General features: G+C 41.1%; 2 protein-coding genes across 14 annotated transcripts in view; one reads left to right on the top strand and one right to left on the bottom strand.

Moving 5' to 3' along the window:
* The window catches only part of EFCAB5 (EF-hand calcium binding domain 5), a 92624-nt gene extending 88964 nt beyond the window's left edge, over positions 1 to 3660 (bottom strand). Inside the window, 1 exon segment of the mRNA XM_036339720.1 lies at positions 3607 to 3660. Within this exon segment, the coding sequence (XP_036195613.1) occupies positions 3607 to 3660 (54 nt within the window).
* A 6068-nt stretch (positions 3661 to 9728) lies between these two features.
* The window catches only part of SSH2 (slingshot protein phosphatase 2), a 225269-nt gene continuing 209460 nt past the window's right edge, over positions 9729 to 25537 (top strand). For 6 of the 13 annotated variants that reach the window (XM_036340838.1, XM_036340845.1, XM_036340835.1 and 3 more), the window contains exon 1: positions 9729 to 10046. In XM_036340838.1, the coding sequence (XP_036196731.1) occupies positions 9984 to 10046 (63 nt within the window). In that variant the 5' untranslated portion in view covers positions 9729 to 9983. The remainder of the gene's footprint in view (positions 10047 to 25537) is intronic. The other 7 variants (XM_036340851.1, XM_036340850.1, XM_036340849.1 and 4 more) reach the window with 4 other exon arrangements.

The following is a 25537-nucleotide window of genomic DNA, read 5'->3' as shown; positions in this document are numbered from 1 at the left end:
AAAAAGAGATTCCATGCAAATGGAAACCAAAAGAGACGAAATAGGCTATAAGCCAAAAACTGTAACAAATTCATTATATAATCCTAGCTAATAAAAGAAAAACATGGTTATTAGCCATACATCCGCTACCCTTCCCATTGGCTAATCAGGGCGATATGCAAATTAACTGCCAGCCAAGATGGCAGCCAGGCAGCTTGAATCTAACATGAGGCTTGCTTGCTTCAGTGACAGAGGACTCCAACGTTCCCCGCCTGCCTTGCCGGCCTCTGAGCTTGCAGTTTGAAACATTGTTACAAATATAGAAGCTAAACAAAACCCCAGAAACCTGCTTTTAGCAAGCCGGGATCTCAGAGCTGGAGTTGATACAGTGTTTCGATTATAGAACCCAAACAAACCAGATACCTGCTTTCAGCAGCAGAGGCCTCAGAGCTGGAGCCAGAGCTAAAGCTGGCCCAGAATAAAAAAGAAAAAGAAGAAAAGGAGTAGTTGGGAGCTTCAGTCACCCACCAGCCTGAAAAACAGCCCTCAGCCCCTCACCCAGACTGGCCAGGCACCCCAGTGGGGACCCCCACCCTGAAGGGTGTGTGACCAGCTGCAAACAGCCATCATCCCCTCACCCAGGCTGGCCAGACACCCCATTGGGGACCCCCACCCTGAAGGGGGTGTGACCAGCTGCAAACAGCCATCATCCCCTCACCCAGGCTGTCCAGACACCCCAGTGGGGACCCCCACCCTGATCCAGGACACCCTTCAGGGCAAACCAGCCGGCCCCCACCCGTGCACCAGGCCTCTATCCCATATAGTAAAAGGGTAATATGCCTCCCAGCACCAGGATCAGCGGAACCGAGAGGCCTCCCGGCACCGGGATCAGCCTGACAGGGGGCAGCGCCCAAACCCCCTGATCGCCCTGTGGCTCTGTGTGTGATGGGGGCAGGGCCACAACCTCCCTATCCGCCCTGCTCTGTTCGTGACAGGGGAAGGCGCCTCAACCCCCTGATCAGCCCTGCTCTGTGCCTGATAGGGGGAGCTCCCCAACCCCCTGATCACCCTGCAGCTCTGTGTGTGACAGGGTGCGGCGCCCCAACCCTCCCCGCCCCCCACGGACCCTGCTCTGTGTGTGACCAGGTAGAGCCATAACCTCTCCATCAGCCCTGCCCTGAGTGTGAGAGTGGTGGCGCCCCAACCCCCTGATCCGCCCTGCTCTGTGTGTGACAGGGGGCGGAGCCCCAACTCCCCTATCGGCCCTACTCTGTGCGTGACGGGGCAGCGCCCCAACCCCCTGATCGGGCCCTGCTCTGTGCGTGACAGGGTACAGAGCCCCAATCCCCCTGATGGGCTCTGCTCTGAGCATGACAGGGGGTGGCGCCACAACCTCCCCATCGACCCTGCCTTGAGTGTGACGGGACAGTGCCCTAACCCCCCATCGGCCCTACCCTGAGCATGACTGAGGGTGGCATCACAACCTCCCGATCGCCCTGCTCTGTGCATGACAGGGGGCGGCGCCCCAACTCCCCAATCGGCCCTGCTCTGAGCCCAACCAGGGGCTGCACCTAGGGATTGGGCCTGCCCTCTGCCACCTGGGAGCAGGCCTAAGCCAGCAGGTCGTTATCTCCTGAGGGGTCCCAGACTGCGAGAGGGCACAGGCTGGGCTGAGGGACCCCCTCCCTGCCGAGTGCACAAATTTTTGTGCACCGGGCCTCTAGTTAATGATAAAGGGTTCTATAATTAATGATAAAGGGTTCATCAAGAATTATGGGTTGCAGACTTATAACATAAATTGAATTCACAATCTAGCTACATTACTTATTTGAAAATTGGGGCACTGATTGGTAAAAAGGGGGACCCTGAAATTTGGAATGGTGACATTTAATTGGACTAGGAGACTGATAATCTCAAACACATGAATAACTCTGAGCCTCTTTTGCCAATGGAAGCAGTTTTTTCTCCATATTTGTGGAGACTGACCTCCTCGTAATTGAAAACATTGTAATAATCTCATCTTGGGCAATAGCCTTGTAGGGGGATGCCCGTTTTCCTCAAGACTCACAACAACCACCTCTTATTTCTAGTAAAATCATACCTAAATTCAGACCTTAAAATGCTCCAACAGAGTAAATACAAAGTCTGACCAGGAGGAAATGGCTTTTATAGCAAAAGATTTTCACTATTTGCTTACATCAGTGATGGCGAACCTTTTGAGCTCGGTGTGTCAGCATTTTGAAAAATCCTAACTTAACTCTGGTGCCGTGCCACATATAGACATTTTTTGATATTTGCAACCATAGTAAAACAAAGACTTATATTTTTGATATTTTATATATTTAAATGCCATTTAACAAAGAAAAATCAACCAAAAAAAATGAGTTCACGTGTCACCTCTGACACGCATGTCATAGGTTCACCATCACTGGCTTACATAGTGGCAGAAACCCAGGGAATGTGTGCTAGTATATTATAAGGGAGTTAAAGCAAGGAGCACAGAATATAACACTGGATTGGTTAGAATTTCTTGTTATGGGTACACTTACCAGAAAGTAAGGATTTAATGTGTTAGCATTTATAGCTGGGAGTGACACTAACCATTTGGTGAGTTCACTAAAACATAGACTCCACAGTGGCCTATGTTTATTCAAATTGAGATACCAGAACTTCCCTGACATAACATAAAGAGATACAAAGGCTTAGGGAGATAGGAATTTTGAAATAGATTTATCACATATGACCTGCACATCTACTACCCCAAGTACATCCCCCTAGAGGACTCTGGGGACATTACTAAGGCACTGAAAAATACATTAGAGAGTGGGAGTACTTGCATCCTTGGAAAGCTCTATGGTAGCTTTCATCCATAAGCTAGGCATGATGGGATGATCCATTTCAAAGTATCAGAGGTCAATGTCAGTGTTTAACCACCAAAGACAAGGTGTGTATATCTACCATAAAGAGAAGTATAGATATAGTGGTAATCAGGTATTTTGACCCTTAGTGATCTTTGTGGCTAAATTATCATGGTGGTCCTAGGAATAAAATAGATGGCCAGTTTACTAAAACATTGATCATCTACACATAATATTAAAAATCCACATATGGTGGAAAAAATATTACTTCAGTCACCACAGTGGAAAATTCAGACCTTTTACCCAGTTTCCAGACTTAAGCCTCTTAATTGAAAGGAAGGCTTGATCCCCTTAAATGAGAATTCTGCAGCACTGCCATTAATATACACTGAAAATCTTCCTCTATGTCTTCTCCACAAGGGACGTCTGGCCATTTTGTAAAATGATTGTGTGCTAGGGAAAAAGAAATGTCCAGGTTTTTAGAGATTTCTAAACATTGGCACTAAACTGATGTTATTTCCTGGGGGCCCAAAATGCCACTGCAGTCTACCAGTTTAAGTGGGGGCTTGTGGTGGACAGGTGAGAGACAGAGTCTTTTTTAAAAAAAGCTTTATTGTTGAAAGTATTACATAATGTCCCTCGTATTCCCCCATCAACCCCTGAGAGATAGAGTCACAATTCAAGTTTGAATCACAGGGGGCTGAGTGGGTCCATAGAACCACTATGTAGTGATTTAATCAGTTCCTGGATGTATAATTAAAATAGATACCTGGTAACTGGCAGAATTTCCATATTGGCTCTCTGATCCTGGAATAAGGGCCATTATAGTCTGAAGGGTCAAGTTAAAGACCTTAGAAATCTCCCTCCCACACATACACACATACCAGGAGAGTAAACAAAAATTATTGCTTTCTTGGGAGAGCAGAATGTGGGATTATAGAGATTAATGACACCAATAAAGATCTGAAAGAAGCAGAGGTGATGAAATCTATCTCTTGCCAATTTAACTTTCCTGTTTGGCCTGTGAAGAAGGTGGATGGATCTTGGAGAATGACTGTAAATTATTATAAATTTAATCAGGTGATGCCTTCAGTAAGAGCTGCTCTTCTATAGGTAGTATCTTTACTGGAATAAATCAACATAACCCCTACCATTTGGTATGCAGCTACTGAACTGGAAAATGCTTATTTCTCCATACAAATTGGTAAGGAACACCAGAAGCAATTTGCTTTTACTAGGCAGGGCTGACAATATAACTTCACAGTCTTGCCCTACAATTACATCAGTTCTCCTACTCTCTGCCATATTATAGCCCCAAAAAGATAGAGTATCTGAGCCTTCCAATCAGCATTGAATTGCTCCAGTACATTGAAGACATTATACTAATTGGATCTGGGGAGCAGGAGGTAGCAAATGGGAAAAAGAAACTATCAGAGTCAAATATAATTTATACTTGTAAATTTTGAATCATTGTGAAAGTTTTAAATTTCTCACCTATTTATATAAAATAAGTTCTCATCGCCGAAACCGGTTTGGCTCAGTGGATAGAGCGTCAGCCTGCAGACTGAAAGGTCCTGGGTTCGATTCCGGTCAAGGGCATGTACCTGGGTTGCGGGCACATCCCCAGTGGGGGGTGTGCAGGAGGCAGCTGATCGATGTTTCTCTCTCATCGATGTTTCTAACTCTCTGTCTCTCTCCCTTCCTCTCTGTAAAAAATCAATAAAATATATAAAAATAAATAAAAAATAAATAAAATAAAATAAGTTCTTATCAACATGACTACCTATCTCTCAATTGCTGTTTCTGTCCCTCACTCCCTCTTCCTTCCTCTCTCTCTCTCTCTCTCTCTCTCTCTCTCTCAAATACATAAATATCAATAAAAAAATAAAATAATAATAATGACTACCAAGTGGTCATTGTTAAATTCTCTTTTTGAGGAATTACATAGTTATTTCAATCACAAAACCTTACATTAAAAAGTTATGTTTACAGCCCTTGCCGGTTTGGCTCAGTGTATATAGAGTGTCAGCCTGCAGATTAAAGGGTCCCAGGTTTGATTCTAGTAGAGGGCATATGCCAGGGGTGGGCAACCCCTGGCATGCATGCCAAACATGGCACGCCAGTAACTTTTGCTGGCACGAGAAACCCTCTCTGATAATCTTCCATTTAAAATTTTTGTGAACATTTGAATGACTTAAATGTTAAATTACAAGGAACTGGCAAGACACTTGATGTTATGTTTGGTTACATAAAGCCTTTTGAAAAGAAACTGGAAGTCTTCAAGAGGGATGTGGATGGTGAGAGATTTAGATATTTCCCAAACCTCGAGAGGCACATCAAAGACCTCCCAAAAGATGACAGAACAGACTGTCAAAGCCTTCAAAAGCTGTTTTTAAACATCATCGAGTCAACTATTGAGCAGTTCTTCTCAAGATTTGCGAAATTCAGAGAACTAGAAGAGACAGCAAAATTCATGAGGTTTCCAGACAGCATGAAACTGGAGGAACTAAACTTACAAATGTTTTCATGGATAGACATGGATGACTTTGAAATGCAGTTGATTGAATTTCAGAGTAGCTCAATTTGGAAGCAGAAATTTGTTGACCTTAGGGTTGACTTGGAAAACATTGAAAAAAATAAGTGATTAGAGACAGGAGTACCAGAGAGAAGTGTCAAAAATGAACTACTGAGGACTTGGAATGCCATTCCAGAAAATTTTTTCTGTTTAAAAAACTTTGCAACAGCGTCACTCTCCATGTTTTCATCCACATACGCTTGTGAATCTTTGTTCTCAGTGATGAATTTTGTTAAGTCTCGTAATAGGAGTATCCTGATGGATGAAAGTAGTAGCTCGTGCATATCTCTGAAGGTCACGAAATATAAACCTGATGTAAAATCTTTGTCATCAGTGATGCAGCAGCAAAAGTCCCACTGATAATATCAAATGGAGTCATAAAGTTTTCTGTCTGACTATCAGTGTACATGTATACATTAAAAAATAAATGGTATGCATACAAGCCAAACCAATGGACAAGGACAACAGGGGGATGAGAGCATGAGTGTGTGTGTGTGTGTGTGGGGGGGGGTGAGGTTGGAGGTTAACGGGGAGATGAGGACACATTTGTAATACTTAACCAATAAAGAAATTTAAAAAAATAACAATAAATATATTTTTCACCATCATATACTGTGTTTTTGTCGCCTGAATGAATTTTATTATTTCTTCAAGGTTCTTCACATATGTACACCTTAAGAGATATCAAGTAGGCATAACATGTTCTCAAAAAATTAGGGTTGGCACGCAGAAGAATTTTGAGTCAGAGATTTTGCTGGTTTGGGCACGCACTCATAAAAAGGTTGCCCACTCTTGGCATATGCCCAGGTTGTGGGCTTAATCCCTGGTGGGGGTGTGCAGAAGGCAGCCATTCGGTGGTTCTTTCTCATCATTGATGTTTCTATTTCTATCTCCCTCTCCCTTCCTCTCTGAAATCAATAAAAAAATATTTTTAAAAAGTTATGTTTACAGATACAATCTCAGGTTTTTCACTAAATTTTTTTAGAATAATTTATTTAGAAGCATATATAAAATTAACATTTATCATCCTTAATATGTTTATCTTATTTTTCTCATTATATAATATAAAGAAAACAACTTTTTCCATCCAGCCCATACAGTTGCCTTTTTAATTTACCCTAGTATGCTACATAAATATAATTTCTATGGATGTTAGGATATGAAAAAAGATTGAGAAACACTGCTTTAAATTTCAGATCAGGATTCTTAACCTCAACTAATTTTAGTAAATGTATGAAATATGGAAGTGTATCTTTCTGGAGAGATGATGAATAGTTTTCATCAGGTTTCAAAGCTTAAGAACCAGCTGGTCTCAGGAATTTCAGAACTTCCCCTATAATTTAACCCCCAAAGAAGAAATGATACAAATTAAGGATTAATTGAACTCCAACAGCACAAACAGGTCATTATCATGGGTGAGAAGAATAAAGGCACTATTAATGGAAGTAGGAGGACTTTTATCTTTTTGGCACACGCTTGTGGGAATATTGCTCTTGGTTTCTCTTCTCGAATTCAACCAGTATAGTAAGAGGATTCTAGGATTTTCTCTCTATTTGAAGTAGAGACCTTCTCTCTCAGATCACCCGAAGACCAAATAGGAACCAAGGTTGAGCCCAAGGAAAAATAGGTATAAATGGGGCAGAGAGCATAGATTTCAATGCTCACATGTGATCCAGCTCAGTTCACAAAGCAACTATATTGGGATCTGCAGCCAAAGCTTTAAAATTTAAAGTTTAAATCCAATATCATGAAGCCCACATTTGCCTAGACCTTCTCCTCTGTGTGTCTAAAACACTTTGTACATATCTACATTTCATATCTCTCTTGGGGACTAGCAGTGGTGACAAGCCATACTACCACTAAACCCTAGTGTCATTATTTGATGTGGTTTCCCCAGCTAACAGGCTATGAGGCTGTTAAGAGAGGTAGATAGACTCCTATTTTGTTCTTAAAAGTGTCTACATATAATACACATTCAATATTTTCTCAATTAAGAGTGAATAAGCTAAAGAATATGCACCAATAATTTCACCTCAGATACGTTGTATAAAAATATTCTATGCCTACCTACAGATGAGACATCCTGACCACGAATCTACTTCTCCTACTATTAAGGCATGAATCATCTCTATAGTTATTTTTGTTCCCTTTTTGCTAGATGCTATTTTCTACACATAGGGTACACTCAGCAAAAGCTAACTGAACTTGGAACAAACATTAGAGACTAATGATCTTAATTACATACAAGGCTTTGCAGTTTATACTGCACTTTACCATAAACCATCTCATTTGATCACAAGAATCCTGTGAGTTAGAGCTTCATTGTAGAAATGAAGAAAGGAAAACTCAAAAAGTTTCAGCCATTTGCTTAAGGTTTTAGAGCTGGAATTAGAAGCCTATGGCAGTGCTCTTTCCCACTGTAAGATTAATGAAATTGTCTCTCTCGTCTTCCAAAAGAATTCCTTAAGATTATATTGCTACACAAAAGTAGTGTTGCTGTCTCTGAGACAGTAAGAAAGTGAACATATAAGCACATTTCTAAGACCTACTGATTTGAATAACTTTTTCTAGAATGATTCCTTGGTTTATAAGCCACATGTGTTTCATTTGAGTTCATTCAGCTTCCAGCTATGTATATCGCTTGGCTCTGCATACAGCTGCCTGTTTGGTCTTCGAAGCTCTGATTCAGAGTTCTTACTTCTGAACTTTTATCTGCTCTTTCCCTGTTTACCAGGTAGCTCTGGGAAAAAGTCAAGGTAGTTGAATCTGTGAATCATACATCTTCACTTTTGTCTCGCAGGCATCCTTGACCACCACCAGGGGGCAAAAGCCGACCAGCTGGCTTCTCTGTGGCACGCTTCCTCTCCATAGGACAGTGCAGTAGGGGACCCTGGGGTCTGATTCTCCTGGAACCTCCCTGCCAATTATGTCAAGCGCGGGGCCCGGGGGAGAGAACAAAGGCTCACCCAGGGGCTCCCGTGGCACGTCCCCATCCAGAAGCCAGAAAGCGCTCATCAGCCCCGTCAGAGTGAAAGCAACAACGAGACCCCAGCAGCGGTTCTCAACCTGTGGGTCGCGACCCCTTTGGCGGTCCAACGACCCTTTCACAGGGGCCGCCTAAGACCATCCTGCATATCAGATATTTACATTACGATTCATAACAGTAGCAACATTACAGTTATGGAGTAGCAACGAAAATAATGTTATGGTTGGGTCACAACATGAGGAACTGTATTTAAAGGGCCAGAAGGTTGAGAACCGCTCCTAGAGTTTGAGTGGCAAACGGGAGGGGTTGGGCTTCAGTGACTGCAAACTCCGGAATGCGTTTTCTGCAGCTTTGCTGTGTCTGCTGGTATCTACCAGCGCATCCACTCACACTGAGAAATCCCTCTGTCAGTGCTCTCTGTGTAACCAACGGTATTTGCACAGTGCATTCTTCCCCCCTTTTTAATCTTGATGTTCCATTATCTCCTTGGCTGAAGGTGCTGCGGACGGCTTGTCTTTTAGAAACGGATTCCTTTAGAATAGTTCATCTCCATTTCACATGTGTCCACGAAAGAATGAAATCTAGAAACGAGGGGAAGAAACCTCCAGAAGCACATCCTGTTCAATGTCTTCCCAGCAGGAAGCAGGCGGCAGGTAAATGTCAGGTTGGACCCTCAGCACTGAGCCCAGTCTCTCCGCACCTCAGGAATAATGAATGAGTCCTCACACAGGGGCCCGAGGGAGAGAGGACAAGGGGAGTGAGGGTTAGAGGGGGCGCCGCGAAGCGTCCCAGGGAATACAGTCAAACATCTTTCTTTCCAAAAGACTCGTCAGACAACATGCCCGGGCTCTGAGATCGAAGGGTGGGAAAGCTGAGAAACAGCCCGCGAGCCCGGGCCCAAGGGGGACAACAAACGCCAACCCTGCTCCCGCCGGAAGGGTGTCCGGCTCCTAAGTCGCACCCCCACTCAGAACGGGGGTCTGAGTCCCGCGGAGCCCGTTCCCACCCGAAAGCTTGCCGGCGTCAGGGTTTCCCTTCAGTTTCTTGGCCCCCAGGTCGGTTAAGCCGTGCGCCCACCTCATAAAATGGTTATCTGTGGGGAGTTGTGACTCCAGCGGCCCCCGCCCCGGGTCCCGTCACCCGACCCGACTCCATCCCCCGCCGCGGGCCGAGGACGCGAGCCCAGCGCGAGGGAGGAAACCGGGAGGGGGCGGCGGCCGGCGGCGCACACTCCCGGCGGCTTCCGGCAACTCAAGGGTTAGCGCGCGGCAGCGGCGCGCGCCGAGGGGAGAGGCGGTTGCTGACAGGTGGCGCCTGCGCACTGGGAGCGCTCATTGTGCCCCGCAGCTGCCGAACCGCCCGTGCCCGTCAGTCCGCCCGCCAGCCGCCCGTTCGGTGCGTTAGCCTGCGAGAGGCCGGCGGTGGGTGCGGAGCCTGCGGCCGTTCCCGCGGCCTCCTCCTCCCCCTCCTCCCCGTCCCCCTCTCCCCGACCCCGCACTCCTTTCCCCATTCCGGCTCCGTCACCCTCCCGCCCCTCACACTCGGGACGAGAATGCCCTGCCCGGAACAACCCAGCAGCGCCTAGATGGCTTTGGTCACGGTCCAGCGATCGCCTACCCCCAGCACCACCTCCAGCCCCTGCGCCTCGGTGAGTCTCGCCCCGCGGCTGCTCCGCTTGCTTCTGTCACTGCGGCTCCGCTTTGCCTCAACGGGTCCCGCCGAGCGCCACTGCGCACGCGCCGCGCCGCTTCCCAGGCCTTGGCGCTCGGCGGCCGCGAGCCCCCCACACCCCCCATCTTAGAGACGAGCTGCAGGAGCGACGGGACGTTGGTTTGGGGCCCCGTCACTCTGGGCACCGCGCTCTAACCGCCCTCGCCCGAAGCCCCCTGCGGCATGCTTTCCTACGGCTTGAGCACTTCCTTTCGGGAATGAGTCATTCTGGCTCTTCACCCTCCCCCTTCCTTTTCCCTCTGTTGCTTTGCTGCAGGGAGAGGACCGTGGGACTCCGGCGTGGCCCCTTACATCCATCCACGGCCGCGTACCCACACGCATTTCGTGGACCCGTATTCGAGCACCGCGCACCCGCCTTCAGGCTCGCTCCCTGCCTGCCTTCCCCGAGCCACTTGCCGTCTTCCCTGTGTTCTGTGCTGTTCGGCTTCCTTGGGCTGCTGAGCGGTAGTTACTCCTTGGTCTTTTCCCTCCTTCCCTCCCGCAAGAAGCAAGCTGTGGTCTCTGCTTCTTGAACTTCTCCTCTTTTCCTCTGTGGAGATCCCCAAAGCATCTGGGGCTGCAGAATGACCGATGCCAATTCCTCTACATCTTGCAGACATTTATGCCTTACACTCACTGCTCACGATCGTTCTTATTCTTGGGTCACGTTTGTATGGCTCGTTAGTTCAGATGCCTGTGCCAGTGAGGCATGCTTCCAGCAGGAAAATACCCAGCAACCAGCCTTTTCCTGCTGGGCCCTTCTTTGCCTTCGTTCCTCACCCCACCCCCACGCCTGCGCACACTATTCTTTTAGGCTTTATTTTTGAAAATACTTATTTTTTTCAAAATAAAACATTGCACCAGCCGGGCGAAATGGGATCTTTCATTGAAAAGTAATCCAGATGTTTTAGAGGGAAGCAGACCGAATGAAACTATGGGCAATTGGGAAAACCGTCTTGAACTTCCTACAGAACTGGAATTTTTTTAAAACTGTGCCGGTGGATTTAGTAGTTTCAAGTTGCAAAAAGATAGGCAATAAACACTGTGCCACCTTCCACTGTAAAAAATCGGCTTACTGTTATGTTTATATGTTGACTGGCTTGTAATTTTAACATAGTTTCCTGAATTGCAAAATTTTGTATACAGTGGTGGTTTCTTTCTTCCCCCCCTTAAGCTTTCTTTTGCATTTTTGTGTGATCTAATTGACAAATATATCCTAATTCGAGAAGTGATTATATTTCATAGGTTAATTTACCTAGTGTTATTCCAGAGAGCAGAACTAGGATCCTTGGGTAGAAGTTCAGGGAGGCTCATTTCCAATGATTGTAAGCAAGAATTTTGTGACAATGAGGTGGACTGCCTTGCAAAATAGTGAGTGCCCATTGCTGAAAGTATTCAAGCAAAGTCTGGAGTCCTTTTGCAAACTCATTAGTCAACAGAGCCAAATATCAACAGTACAACAATTGAAATTTCTTTTGAGAGCCAAATATTTTAAACTTAAACTATATAGGTAGGTACACTGTTATTAACTTAATTAGGGTACTCCTAAGGCTTAGGAAGAGCCACACTCAAGGGGCCAAAGAGCCACATGTGGCTCGCGAGCCGAAGTTTGCCAACCACTGGCCTAGGAGGTGATAGAAAGTATTCCTGAAATGGGAGACTTCTAAGGCTTTTTCAAAGGTTCTGTGATTTGAAAATAATTGCCCTTCAAAGATAGACAACAACTTAAGGTCCTCTGAAGACAAGTATCATAGGGATAGAAATTGAATATACAATACTTTATTCTTATATGTGGTACTTTATGCCAGTTTTTGGAAAGTCACTAACATACTATCAGACCATCTTAATTCACTCCACTAGTGAACTCTTTGAGGATAGTGGTTGCCAGGATTGATTTTGTTTAAAAAGCAACTGAAGCTTAGTAGAATCATGCAAATAAACTAGAAACCAGTATTATAGTGACATAATTTTTCTTGGTCATTGTTGAAAACATGCTATCATAATATATGTACATCAAGTTATACTATTTTTCTTGAGGTGAATGATTAGTATACATTAAGACCACATCTATGATTAAATTCATGCCATTTGATATGACTTAATTAGCCAAACTTGGTTATTTTAGAGTCTTTAGGTATGTTAATAGTCACTTTTGACATAAGTAATTAGTCATGTGGTAAGCTCAGTTGCTGAGCTAAATGACTGATATTTCTACATCTACTTGTTATAGTAGCCTGGTTATTTCAGTTGTTTATATGTGGCCCAGGATGTAAAGGAACCCTGGGACTGATGTGCGTGTGTGTGAAACAATCAACATTATTAACATGACTGATGAGCCAATTACCTTTTCCTTTAAATTGTCTTCCCATTTCAGTTCAGCTGAGTCGTCTCCTGGTCCCTGTATTCTAGCCTGTGTTTCAGGATGTTGTCTAAATTGCATATATTTCCTGTTGCATCTTTTGCTCTATCAATAGGTTGAGCTGTTGGTTTTTTAAAAATGAGCAAAAAGAATCTAGAGAGTCATGAAAGGAGAAACTTAATTTTGTAAGGCTGGAAATTTATATTTTTAAATTAATTATAGTAAGCATTTTATTATATGTTTTTACTATAGGAATTTTAAAATTTTAATAGTGTCAGTTTTTCAGTATTCTTTCATTAGGGATTAAACAAATCTATTGATCACCTACTGGGTGTGAATGACTATTATAGATACTAATATTTATAAGAGATATACTTTATCAGGATCATGTAATCAGGGATAGGATGAAGAAAAAAGGGGAGAGGATAGAGGAGAGTGAGGGAAATGATACTGTATGTGCATGAATAGTCAGTTTGTAATGATAAGTATTGTCTGGATTCAGATGAAGATAAATTCACTAATGGCAAAAGTAATATCAATCTCCAAATCTCTTGAGTCTTTCTCTATGCCAGACATCATGCTAAGTGCTTTACATGGATTGACTGACTCATTTACTCCACAGTATGCCCAAGGGAAATTGCTCTTATCCCCATCTTACAGATGGACGAAACTGAGGCAAAGAGCAAATAAGGAATATGCTCGGTGACACTCCGCTGTTGAATCTGTAGTTTAAGCCCAGATGTGTCCAACTAGAATCTGCCATCTTTTTCCTTTGTGGTAATCAAAGGGAGGTATACAAATATCTGGCTCTTGAACTAGCCCTGGAAGGATGGGCTGAATTTCTATAGGTTGAGCTGGAAGCTAGAAAGTAGAGAATATTCTAGGTGGAGAAAAACTATATACACCAAGACTTAGAGGCAGAAAAGTACAAGGCGTATCTGAAGGACTTAGAGGCCCATTTGAAGAAGAATTTGGAAAGAGTAATAGGCAATAAAGGTGAAGAGGCAGCTAGGGCTGCACAGGGACTGCTGGGCTTAGGAGTGTGAACTTGATAGAGAAGATAATGCAACGTCCTCAGTGGTTTTTGAGCAGATATGATCACTGGTGTTTTAAGAAAATCAATCTAGAAGCTGTGGGCTAGAAGGATTGGAGAGAGGGAGAGGCCATGAGTGGATCCAGTTAGAGCAGTGGTTCTCAACCTTGGCTGCACATTAGAATCACCTGGGAATCTTTTTAAAATCCTGATTTCTGGGCCTCAACCTCCGGAAATTCTGTTTCTTTGTTACTAATGTTGTGGCCCCACCCCATAACAAAGAAACAGAATTTCCGGAGGATGAGGCCCAGAAATCAGGATTTTAAAAAGATTCCCAGGTGATTCTAATGTGCAGCCAAGTTTGAGAACCACTGCATTAGAGGATGTTACAGTAGCCCAGGTGTGAGATAATAAAGGCCTGAATTGGGAATGTGAAGTGATAATGGAAAGAAAGGGGCAGATTTGAGAGATTGTGGAAAAGACACAAAGGACCTGGGGATTGATTGGGTATAGGGAAGGAGGAGTCAGAGATGCCAGCTCTAGGAATGTATTGTTATTCCTAGATCATAAGTGTGTCCTAATTAATTGGCAATTTAAGAATTATCTCTTTCCCTCTGTTCTTTCTGCTATGAATTTTCAGAATGGATACCTATATTGATCTAGGGCAGTGGTTCTCAACCTTCCTAATGCCGCGACCCTTTAATACAGTTCCTCATGTTGTGGTGACCCCCAGCCATAAAATTATTTTCGTTGCTACTTCATAGCTGTAATGTTGCTACTGTTATGAATCGTCATGTAAATATCTGATATGCAGGATGTATTTAGGCGACCCCTGTGAAAGGGTCGTTCGACCGCCAAAGGGGTCACGATCCACAGGTTGAGAGCCGCTGCCATACAGACACAGTGAACTGCTACAAAAATCTTTTAGTCTTCTGTAGTGCTTTATATTTCTCAGAATGTTTTTGTGATCATGATCTAAAACTTTCTAGAGCAGCCTTGTAAGTTATGCAAGACAGGTTACCAAGGTTAAAAGACTTGCTGAGGGTTATACAACTGGTTGGTGTAAGAACCTGAACTAGAACTAAGTCCCTTGGCTCTTGGTCACATCTCTTTCCATGGTGTGATAAGAGAAACAGCATTAGTTTCTGGTCCCGAGAACTTGACTGCCAGTATAGTAAAGGAACCAAGACTTGAGATACAATCAAGAATCACACTCTCTTTGGGGTTCATTTATATTGTAATCTTGAATACCTAAACTCTGTGCAGATCATTTTTAGGTAATACCCTTATTTAAAGCCTTGGGCATTTAATGTCCTTACTCTCAGAAGATTATAAAATAGGAATGAGAAGTGGCACTGCTACTAAAGACAGGCTCCTTATAGTTCTGGGAAATGATAACTGTGATGGTTTTACAGCAAGGGAGGAGGAAGGAAACCTGTAGATAGCTGTCCTAAGGAAAAAACAAAGCAGTTTCGGAGTACTTAATGTAAGGCCAACTACCCACCTAACATTCAGTATTCCCTCAGAGCTAATATTATATGGGCATATTGATGATCCTGAATATCATAAGAAGGTTTAATCTTGTTTTGTCTTGATTTAAGCAGTCAACATTGAGTAAAGTATATTTTTAGATAGATGTTCATCTAAGTTTCACCAAAATTTTGATGTTTAAAATATACATTTTAATTAATTGGGAAATTTATTTCCTGTTTATGATGGATAAATAAGATATTGTTGAATTATATATTTCAAATATGACCCACACCTCTCTCCCTAAGCAGAGAAAATAAAATCATAGCAAATATGAAATCTTATATAATAAAAGACTAGTATGTAAATTGACCGAACAGCAGAACGACCGGTTGCTGTGATTCACACTGAACACCAGGGAGTAGACGCTCAACGCAGGAGCTGCCCCCTGGTGGTCAGTGTGCTCCCACAGGGGGGCTGGCAAGCGCAGCGGTGGTGGCGGGCTCCCGCCTCCGCAGCAGCACTAAGGACCCCTCAGGGGATGTCCTACTGCCGGGGGAGTGGGCCTAAGCTGGCAGGCTGACATCCCCTGAGGGGTCCCAGACTGTGAGAGGATGCAGGCTGGGCTGAGGGACCCCCCTTCCCCAGTGCAAAAATGTCGTGCACTGGACCTCTAGTTGATTTATATGAAGTATAAATAAAAGTGATGCTTTTTAATTTTTTGAAGACAGCTTTAGAAACTCTTTTAAACTGTAGAAATAATACATGGCCATTATAGAAATTTGGAAAATACAGAAAAGTACAATAAAGAGAATAAAAGAGAGTGTGTGTGTGTGTGTGTGGGGGGGGGTAATGTGGGGATAAGGACACATATATAATAACTTAATAAAAAAATTTTAAAAAAGAGAATAAAAGATATGTGCTATAAAGCTGTGTGTATATTTTACATATTTGAATTGCTGATGTATATATAATTTTACATTTTTAAGTTTGATGTATATCATAGATGTATTGCCATATCACCTCAATGGCTGCATTGAGTAGTTATATTACAACTTGTTCTAACCACTCCATTATTGATGAACATCTTGGTGTTTTCCCACTTTTTTGTTTTACTATTGTAAATTCCATTACATGAATATCATTGGGCATAAATATTTAACTGCATTTTAGAACTTTTTTCGTTTTTTTAATTTAAATTCTTTTTAAAAAAAGTATTACATATAGTATTATATATGTCTCCTTTTATCCCCATTGGCCACCCCCACCCCCCAGCACAGGCACTCTCCCCTCCCCCCATCTGTGTCCATTGGTTATGCTCATATGCATGCATACAAGTCCTTTTGTTGATCTCTTACCCCCTTACCCCCCCCCCCAACCCCCCACCCTCTCTCATAGGTTGGACAGTCTATTTGATGCTTCTGTGACTCTGGTTCTATTTTTTTTTAAAATATATTTTATTGATTTATTACAGAGAGGAAGGGAGAGAGAGAGTTAGAAACATCGATGAGCGAGAAACATTGATCAGCTGCCTCCTGCACATCTCCCACTGGGGATGTGCCCACAACCCAGGTACATGCCCTTGACTGGAATCGAACCTGGGACCTTTCAGTCCGCAGGCCGACGCTCTATCCACTGAGCCAAACCAGTTTTGGCTCTGGTTCTATTTTTGTTCATCAGTTTATGTTGTTCATTATATTACACATATGAGTGAGATCATGTGATATTTATCTTTCTCTTCTCTGACCGGCTTATTTCACTTAGCATAATGCTCTCCAGTTCCATTCATGCTGTTGCATATCGTAAGAATTCCTTCTTTTTTACAGCAGCATAGTATTGCATTGTGTAGATGTACCACCGTTTTCTAATCCACTCATCTGCTAATGGGCGCTTAGGCTGTTTCCAAATCTTAGCTTTTATAAATTGTGCCGCTATGAACATAGGGGTGCATATGTCCTTTCTGATTGGTGTTTCTGTTTTCTTTGGATATATTCCTAGAAGTGGGATTACTGGGTCAAATGGAAGTTCCATTTTTAATTTTTTGAGGAAATGCCATATGTTTTCCATAACGGCTGTACCAGTCTGCATTCCCACCAGCAGTGCAAGAGGGTCCCTTTTTCTCCACATCCTCGCCAGCACTTGTTGTTTGTTGATTTGTTGATGATAGCCATTCTGACAGGTGTGAGGTGGTACCTCATTGTTGTTTTGATTTGCATCTCTCAGATGATTAGTGACTTTGAGCATGTTTTCATATGTCTCTTGGCCTTCTGTATGTCCTCTTTTGAAAAGTGTCTATTTAGATCCTTTGCCCATTTTTTGATTGGATTGTTTATCTTCCTTTTGTTAAGTTGTATGAGTTCCCTGTAAATGTTGGAGATGAAACCCTTATCGGGGATAACATTGGCAAATATGTTCTCCCATGCAGTGGGCTTTCTTGTTGTTTTGTTGGTGGTTTCTTTTGCTGTGCAGAAGCTTTTTATTTTGATATAGTCCCATTTGTTTATTTTCTCCTTAGTTTCCATTGTCCTAGACAGTGATGGCGACCCTATGACACGCATGTCAGAGGTGACACGCGAACTCATTTTTTTGGTTGATTTTTCTTTGTTAAATGGCATTTAAATATATAACATAAATATCAAAAATATAAGTCTTTGTTTTACTATAGTTGCAAATATCAAAAAATTTCTATATGTGACACGGCACAGGAGTTAAGTTAGGGTTTTTCAAAATGCTGACACGCCGAGCTCAAAAGGTTCGCCATCACTGTCCTAGGAGATAAAGGTAAAGGTACTCCTATGACAAACATCTGCTATTTTGCTACCTATGGCTTCTTCTAGGATTTTTATGGTTTCCTATCTTATGTTTAAGTCCTTTATCCATTTTGAGTTTATTTTTGTGTATGGTGTAAGTTGGTGGTCTAGTTTCATTTTTTTGCATGTATCTGTCCAATTTTCCCAACACCATTTATTGAAGAGACTGTCTTGACTCCATTTTATGCTCTTGCCTTCTTTGTCAAATATTAATTGAGCATAATGGCTTGGGTCGATCTCTGGGTTCTCTGTTCTGTTCCATTGGTCTACATGTCTGTTCTTGTGCCAGTACCAGTCAGTTTTGAGAACAGTGGCTTGGTAGTATAGCTTGATATCTGGTATTGTGATCCCTCCAATTTTGTTTTTCTTTCTCAAGATTGCTGCAGCTATTCGGGTTTTTTTTTTACTCCAGATAAATTTTTAGAGAGTTTGTAGAGCTTTTTCTTTCAATCCTCACCTGAGGACATGCTTAGTTGGAGGGGAGGGGGGAGGTCAATTGGTTGCCTTCCATAGGCTCCAAGACTGGGAATGTGCCCTGGTATGTGCCCTGACCAAGAAACTGGCAACCTTTCAGTGCACTGGACAATGCTCAACCAACTGAGCCACTTCGGTTTGGTGCACTTTGGAACATTTATTAAGAGTTCAAGAAATAAAATTACTGGATCATAGAGTATAAACAATTTTAAACACTTCTATTATGTTACATATTTATATCTTATATCTTATAGAAAGGCTGTTCCAATTAACATTTATTCTAACCAGCATAGTATAAAACTGTTCATTTCTCCTAGCTGTATTAACACTGGATATTCTCATTTTGTTTTTAATCATTAGTAATTTTTGATTACTAATATCTTTTGATTAAAGATAGTTGGTTTGGTGTATTTTATTATAGACTAGAGGCCCGATGCACGAAAATTCGTGCAAGAGCAGGCCTTCCTTTCCCCGGCTGCCAGCACTGGTTTCCCTCCAGCACCCGGAAATCAGGCTGCCTCACCAGCTTCCCTCTGGCATGCAGGACCCGGGCTGGCTTCCCTCAGGCCTCCCGCAGGCACCGGGACCCGAGCTGGTTTCCTTCCAGCCCTGGCTTAGTCAGGAAGGATGTCTGGAATGACATCCGGAAGACGTCTGGTCTAATTAGCATATTATTATTTTATTATTATAGATTGAATGTTTTTCAGATGTTTATTAGGCATTTCTATTAAAGATTTTTAGAAGATAGTTTTATTGAATATAATCTACAAACCCTAAAATAAAACTGCTTTAATGTATACAATTCAGTTGATTTTTAGTAAACTTACAGAGTTTACTAAACAGAGTTTACGGACTGCAATCCTGTATTTCCGTTTTATGAGTTTATTCTTTTCAATCTATATACCCTCTTTTCTTTTTTTAAGAGAGAGAAAGGGAGAAGGAGAGAGAGAAAAATCAATGAGAGAGAAATATCAACATCGACAGGCTGCCTCCTGTACACCCCCCACTGGGGATTGAACTGGAAACCCAGTGTGCACTGACCTGGAATGAAACTGGTGACCTCTTGGTGTATGGGTAGATGTTCAACCACTGAGCCACACACATGCTGAGGGCAATCTATATACCCTCTTGATATATTATGAATATGAGTCTTCTATTGTATTTACTAAAACTATTTGCTTTTTAATTGTTTGTATTACCCTCAGACTAAAGTCTATGCTACAGAGTTTTGCTAGCAAAACTTTCAATGAGCCAACCTTAGTTATCTCTTCAGCCTTGTGTCTTCCCAAGTCCCTGCCTTGCACACTGCTCAGTCAAGCTGACATGTCATGCTCCCCTTTATCTCTAGGCTTTGTACACACTGTTTCCTTTACCTGGGACACTTTTTCCTCTTCTCTTTACATGACTAATTCCTACTCATCCTTCAGGTCCCAGGTCTGTCACTTATTCTGGGAAGCTTCCCTGACTCCACTCCCAGACCATGGTAGGTGCTCCTTCTATGCACACCATAGCACCCTTACTTACCCATTGTGGCTCCTACCTCTTTATTATACTTGGTTGTGTGACTGCTTATCGCCCCAACTAACCTTTAAGCCAGGGACTTGGTTTATTTGTATCACCAGGGGGGCCAAAAGTATTGGACACATGGATCAATGGATGGATGGATAATGCCATATTTAGCAATCTTTTCCATTTTGAGTTCTTCCATTGTTTTTAAGCATTGTTCTGTTTCCAGAAGCCCAAAAATATGACCATCTTTAAGACTTTTTAAAATTTATTTGAGAGAGAGAGAAAGGGGGAAAGAGGAGAGAGAGAGAGACAGAGAGAGAGAGAGACAGAGAGAGAGAGAGAGAGAGAGAGAGAGAGAGAGAGAGAGACAGAGAACAAATCATCAATTTGTATTCCACCTATTTAGGCATTCATTAGTTGATGCTTGTGTGTGCCCTGACCAAAGATTGAACCTGCAACCTTGGCATATTAGGAGGATGATCTAACCACCTGAGCTGCCTGGCCAGGGCCCCTTTAAGATTTTTGATATGTATTGCTAAATTGTTCTCCAGAAAAGTTGAATCAAGTTTTGTTGACAAGCTATATATAAAAATGTATGCTTCACTGTACCCTCACCAGCCATGAGTATCATCATCATCATCATCATCATCATCACCACTCACTTTCTTTCTCATAAGAGCCATTCTTTATTGAACATTTACTGTGCATCAGACACTGTGCTGAGTACCTTACATGCATTATATTACTTAATTTTTACATCACTCCTATGATGTAGATATTATTATTATCTCTATTTTACAAAGAAAATTGAGGCTCAGAGAAGTAAAATGAATTGCCCAAGATTATAGGAATAGTATCTGACCTTAGAATCCTTTCTTTTAACCACTAGTATTTTATTGCTGTTTTAATTTACATTTTTAAAATCAGAGGTTAAACATTTTTCCAAATGTTTATTATATGTTTTATATTTCCTGTTTTGTAAGTCATTGATGTGAGTAGCCCAACTTTTTCCATAGATATTTTTGCCATATTGATTTGTAAATATTCATTATATACTAAGAATATTAACCTTTTTCTGTTTTGTTGCACATTTTGCCTCAGTTTTTCATTTGCTATTTTTGTTTGCTTTTGTCATATTTATTTTGATGTACAGATATTTTAAAAAATTTAATGCCATCACTCCAAAGTCTTTTGTGTGTGTTTGATTTTCACATTGTGTTCTTAGTTCAATTTTCCATCAATATGGTAGGGAAATATTCACCTGTATTTTCTGAAGTTGTCTTATGGTTAATTTTTGTATTTAACTTTAATCACCCGAAATTAATTTTACTGCATGGTATGAGGTAAATATTAAATTAATTTTGTTCTAAATAGTTAACAACTTGTCCCAGTTCATTTTATGAAATAGTCACTCCTTTTTCTAATGGTGTACAATTCCACCTCTGGGAAATACTAAATTGCGGTATAAGCCAGAGTGTGTTCTATTGAAGTTCCATTACTATTTCCACAGGAGTTTATTTAGTTTAGCAGGTATTACTTAATATTAATTAAGTGACATGGACAGAAAATAAACCTAAATAGCTTAGATTTTAAAATTTGACTGAAGTGACTGGGAAGTACAGAGGAAGAGCAGGCCTTTGGTGTTCAAAAGGTATCTTCGGGTCTCTCCTCCTTTCTATCTGGCTTTCAGTGAAAGGGAGCAGATTCTATCTAGATTATGCCCAGTTTAAAAAAAGGCACTGTGCAGAGCCCATACTTCTTTCCTATGTAGCACCATTAAATATTATTCCTGGTTCCAGCAGCTTAGGGCTTTACTGCTTTTCTATTAAATGCCTGCTGTCATTGGCTACACAGTGCCTGGCCCATTATAGGCATTCACAGGTATGTTTGCCTGTGAATGTTTCTTATTCATTCATTCATTCCAAAAACCTAGCTGTAGTAAAGTTTTTTTTCAAAGACAAAACCAAACAAAATGATTATTGATAAAAATCTTTACCTATTTCAAAATATGCCAGAAGCCAGGTACACATGGGAGAGATCTAAAGATTCTTGTTAATCTTTAATGAGTGCTATTTTGTGCAGTAATCTCATCCATTCTCTTCCACTGGTTCTCAGCACTGAGTCCTTTTCAAATACTTTACCAAACTGCCCTGCATTTTCTTGCCCAGCTGAGCAACACAGCTGCTGTTCACAGTGCCCCTTATTTTCCTGTTTGTCCAGAGAATGTCTGGTGAGGTGATCTTGGCTCTGAAATGTATTGAAAGGTCTCATGGTTCCCTAGATTTCCTGAGAGATGGGAAATATTTCCCTTACTGAGTGGGAGAGGCTATGCTTAGAAATAATTGGTGATAAGTAGTGTACTGTGTTCCAGCCTAGATTTTATGGAGCTGTGTGATTCAATTTAAAAAATAATAATTTAGTATCTTTTTGTATCCCATGCTACACTTGACTCTGAAGATATTTATTTAATTCATACGAGGATTGATGATCAAGCAGTCAGTTAGACCCTGGCTTCAGAAAGCTTAGCATATGAGAAGAAAGATTAGTATTAAATGAGTAGTTAGAATACACTGTAGTAATCACAAATTATATAAGCCTTGAGGAAGAGAAAGAAGGTCAACAAGGATTTTGAGTTGAGCCTTAAAGATTGAGGGTATTAGTTTGAAAATAGAACATTTCTGAAACATGAGCTTAAGGCACAGGGCTAGACGTGATGTATGCTGGGAGCCACAAACAGTACAGTGCTGATGCCACGTAAAGTGCAGAAAAGGGGCCTGTAGAAATAAAAAAATTTTTTCTGAATTGTAACTTAAGCACTTCTTTTACCTTAAATACAGTATATGTGTTCTCTTGGCTTTCCTTTAAAGTGAATTTGTTAAAATTTGTGATCATGGGCACGTATAACTGTCCTAGTAGCTACAGTGTTTCGCATGTTTGCTATGCTTGTAGACAGTGGGTTTGGCGTTAAACGGGCATCACAACTATTTGAAGGAATACTATTATTGTTCCCATTTTACAGATGAAGAAATTGATTTTCAGAGAGGTGTTTAGACTCCCCCAGCTAGGAATGTCAGAGCTGGGATTTAAGCTTTGGTTGCCACACTCCAAGACTAAATTACCTTCCAGCTGTTAGAATTAGTCTCTATGTCTAGGTGCTGTTTGAATTGTTTCCATTTTATTAACCATGTTGCTTCATGTTTGTCCTGCTTTAATTTGAAATTACTGCAACTTGGGTAATTTTGCTGCTTTTGTCTTGGTGCTTGATAAACTCAGTTCAGCAGAAGCTTGTTGAGAGCCTCTCAAGCACTGTGGGATTATATAAAGCATCATCTTTGCCTCGGAATTTACAGGTCTAGTGGGGAAAAGCAGCCATAAACTACGCATGTATAATCAAACCTAAAATGTGAGTGCAATAGAGAATAATGGGCTGGGAATGTGGAACAGACTAATTGGGAAAAATGGAGAAATAAAGATCTTTTCAGCTAAGAAAATGAAAGATACGTTATTTACTTCTAAATATTAATCCTTTCATTTTCATTTACAATCAGAAGCCAACTTTATTTATGGTGTGATTGTTGTAAGATAGTGTTGTCTAAGGTATGGCAGCCAGATACTGAAGCTTCTATCTTTGGAAAGTGTGTGTTTGTAGGTATTACCTTGCCCCTTACCTCTCCCACTTCCATACCTTTCCCTGCTTAAAGGGGAAAAAACAAACTAAAACACCCAACAACCTCATTTTTACTGATTCAGACAGATAGGGGAATGTATGAAATTATGTATATAGAAGTTTAAGGGAAGACATCTCTGTGCAACTTCCTCATTGGAGTAGTGATTCTCTACTTGTTGCTTTAGACACTTTTATAGAAACAACAACAATTTGAGAGAGCCTTTTCTTCACAATTACAATATTTAGCATGTCTCAGACAAGAATTAAACCACATGTTTGCTTCTCATAACATATTATCTTAATCTATTAAGGAAGCTCATTTATTCTTTAGAGTATGAGAAAGCAATTGTGGTTTAGGATAAAAATAGTGTCTGCCAATGATTCTAGTATAGTCCACATGGGGGTTGAAGCTCTGAAAGTATTTTCATTTCTTTCTTCTTAGGCCTTCAAAAATACCTATAGCAACGTGAAGCAGTCTTGCGTAGTGGTGGTTTGGGAACTCTCTGCCTGAATCTGAATACTGCCTTTACAATTTACTAGACTCAGACAACTCAATTACTCCATGCTTCAGTTTGCCCATCTGTAAAATAGAAGTAATAAATAGTACTTTTATAGAAGTGAGCATTAAATGAGAGCGTGCCTTAGTACCATGCCTGGCACTAAATAAACATGCACTTATGAAGTATTAGTCATTTTTATAATGATGGTTATTTAGGGTTGCTATTTGGTTATTAAGCAATTTTTCATTATAATACAGATTTGGTGGGGAAGATACTTGCTTTATGACAATATAGTTCAAATGAATAGCTTATTTCAGGAGTTTCTCTTTTTTTTAATTTTGTACTCAATAATACCTTCATTTTTTTAAATTAGAGACTTTCTGCTCTAGTTGTTAATCTCTATGCCAAGTATGTTTGTTGTGTATAATTTTGTAATGACCCTGGAGCACCATACAGAATGATTAATGCAACTGTAATCTTTAAAAATCCCCTTTCCTTGAGAGCTTATCAATTTACTAGGTCATGCTTAGCAGGATATTAATCTATTGAATGTTTTGCTATGGAAGGACAGGTCATTGCAAGTGGTCACCTTAGTTTTATAGTCAAATCAGACTGAGTATGTTGACATTTTTAATGATCAAGACTATAAATCATGTGGCAAAATAGAAATCGACAGATATTTTTTAAATATAGAGAATCTGAGGACACTGAATGTATTCATGGGTTTAAATATATCTTTGTACAAAGAAACAATAGGTGTGAACAATGATTTGTGTAATCCAGCTATACCAAGCATTTGAAAATTGAAATTGAATGCAGCTTTGAAAAGATGCATTTCCAAAGCAACTAAATGAACTCACATGTAACAAGAGGCCTTTGGTTCAGACTTTGGTTGCATTTTGATTACAGTTTTTACTATTGCATGCTGTCATAAAATAGAGACAAACTATTTCTTCTTAAAGAGAGTACTGAAAAAAAATACACCAAACTTTCTATGAGTACAATATTTTAATTCATCTTCTAGATCTGTTTTATACAAGCTGCAACTTTCTCAACTCTGAGCATTTTAATGTTGATTCTGTAGTTTTCAATTAAACTTCAAAGGAACTGTAGACTATAAAGGAAGTCTGGTTAGGCAAGGTGTGGCTGAAAAATCCAGGAATTCCTCCACTTGCCTACAAAACATTCTTGCAGGATATGGCATCTTGATAATTAAACACAGGGCTTTTAGTAGAAAGAAAATAGTCTTTGGAAATTTCCACTTAAGCACCATTTTGTAGGATTTTAATCTATAAGACTTAAAAAAATTAGAGAATTTTATTAAACAAACTAATAATGAAAAGTCTTATGTTCTTGAAATTGTCTTATAGAAGACTATAGTTGTGTTGCAAAATGAACAATTTTAAAGACACAAGGATGATCTGGACCTCGGTATTGCATGAGCTTGCTCAGAATGCCAGTCTGCTGAAAGTTAGAAATAGAGATGTTGCTCACCAACTTAGTCTTTGATTTGTTTCCATCTGTTCTTTCAGGTGATTCAAGGCACTTAGAGGAAGACTGTGTTTTAACAGGTCCAGGGCTTATACTTGCTTTTTTCATAGATTCTC

This window comes from Myotis myotis, unplaced genomic scaffold (assembly GCF_014108235.1).
Source record: "Myotis myotis isolate mMyoMyo1 unplaced genomic scaffold, mMyoMyo1.p scaffold_m19_p_17, whole genome shotgun sequence".
NCBI lineage: Eukaryota > Metazoa > Chordata > Mammalia > Chiroptera > Vespertilionidae > Myotis > Myotis myotis.
The sequence above is the reverse complement of the archived record's forward strand: the minus strand, read 5'-3'. Positions and strand labels throughout refer to the sequence as shown.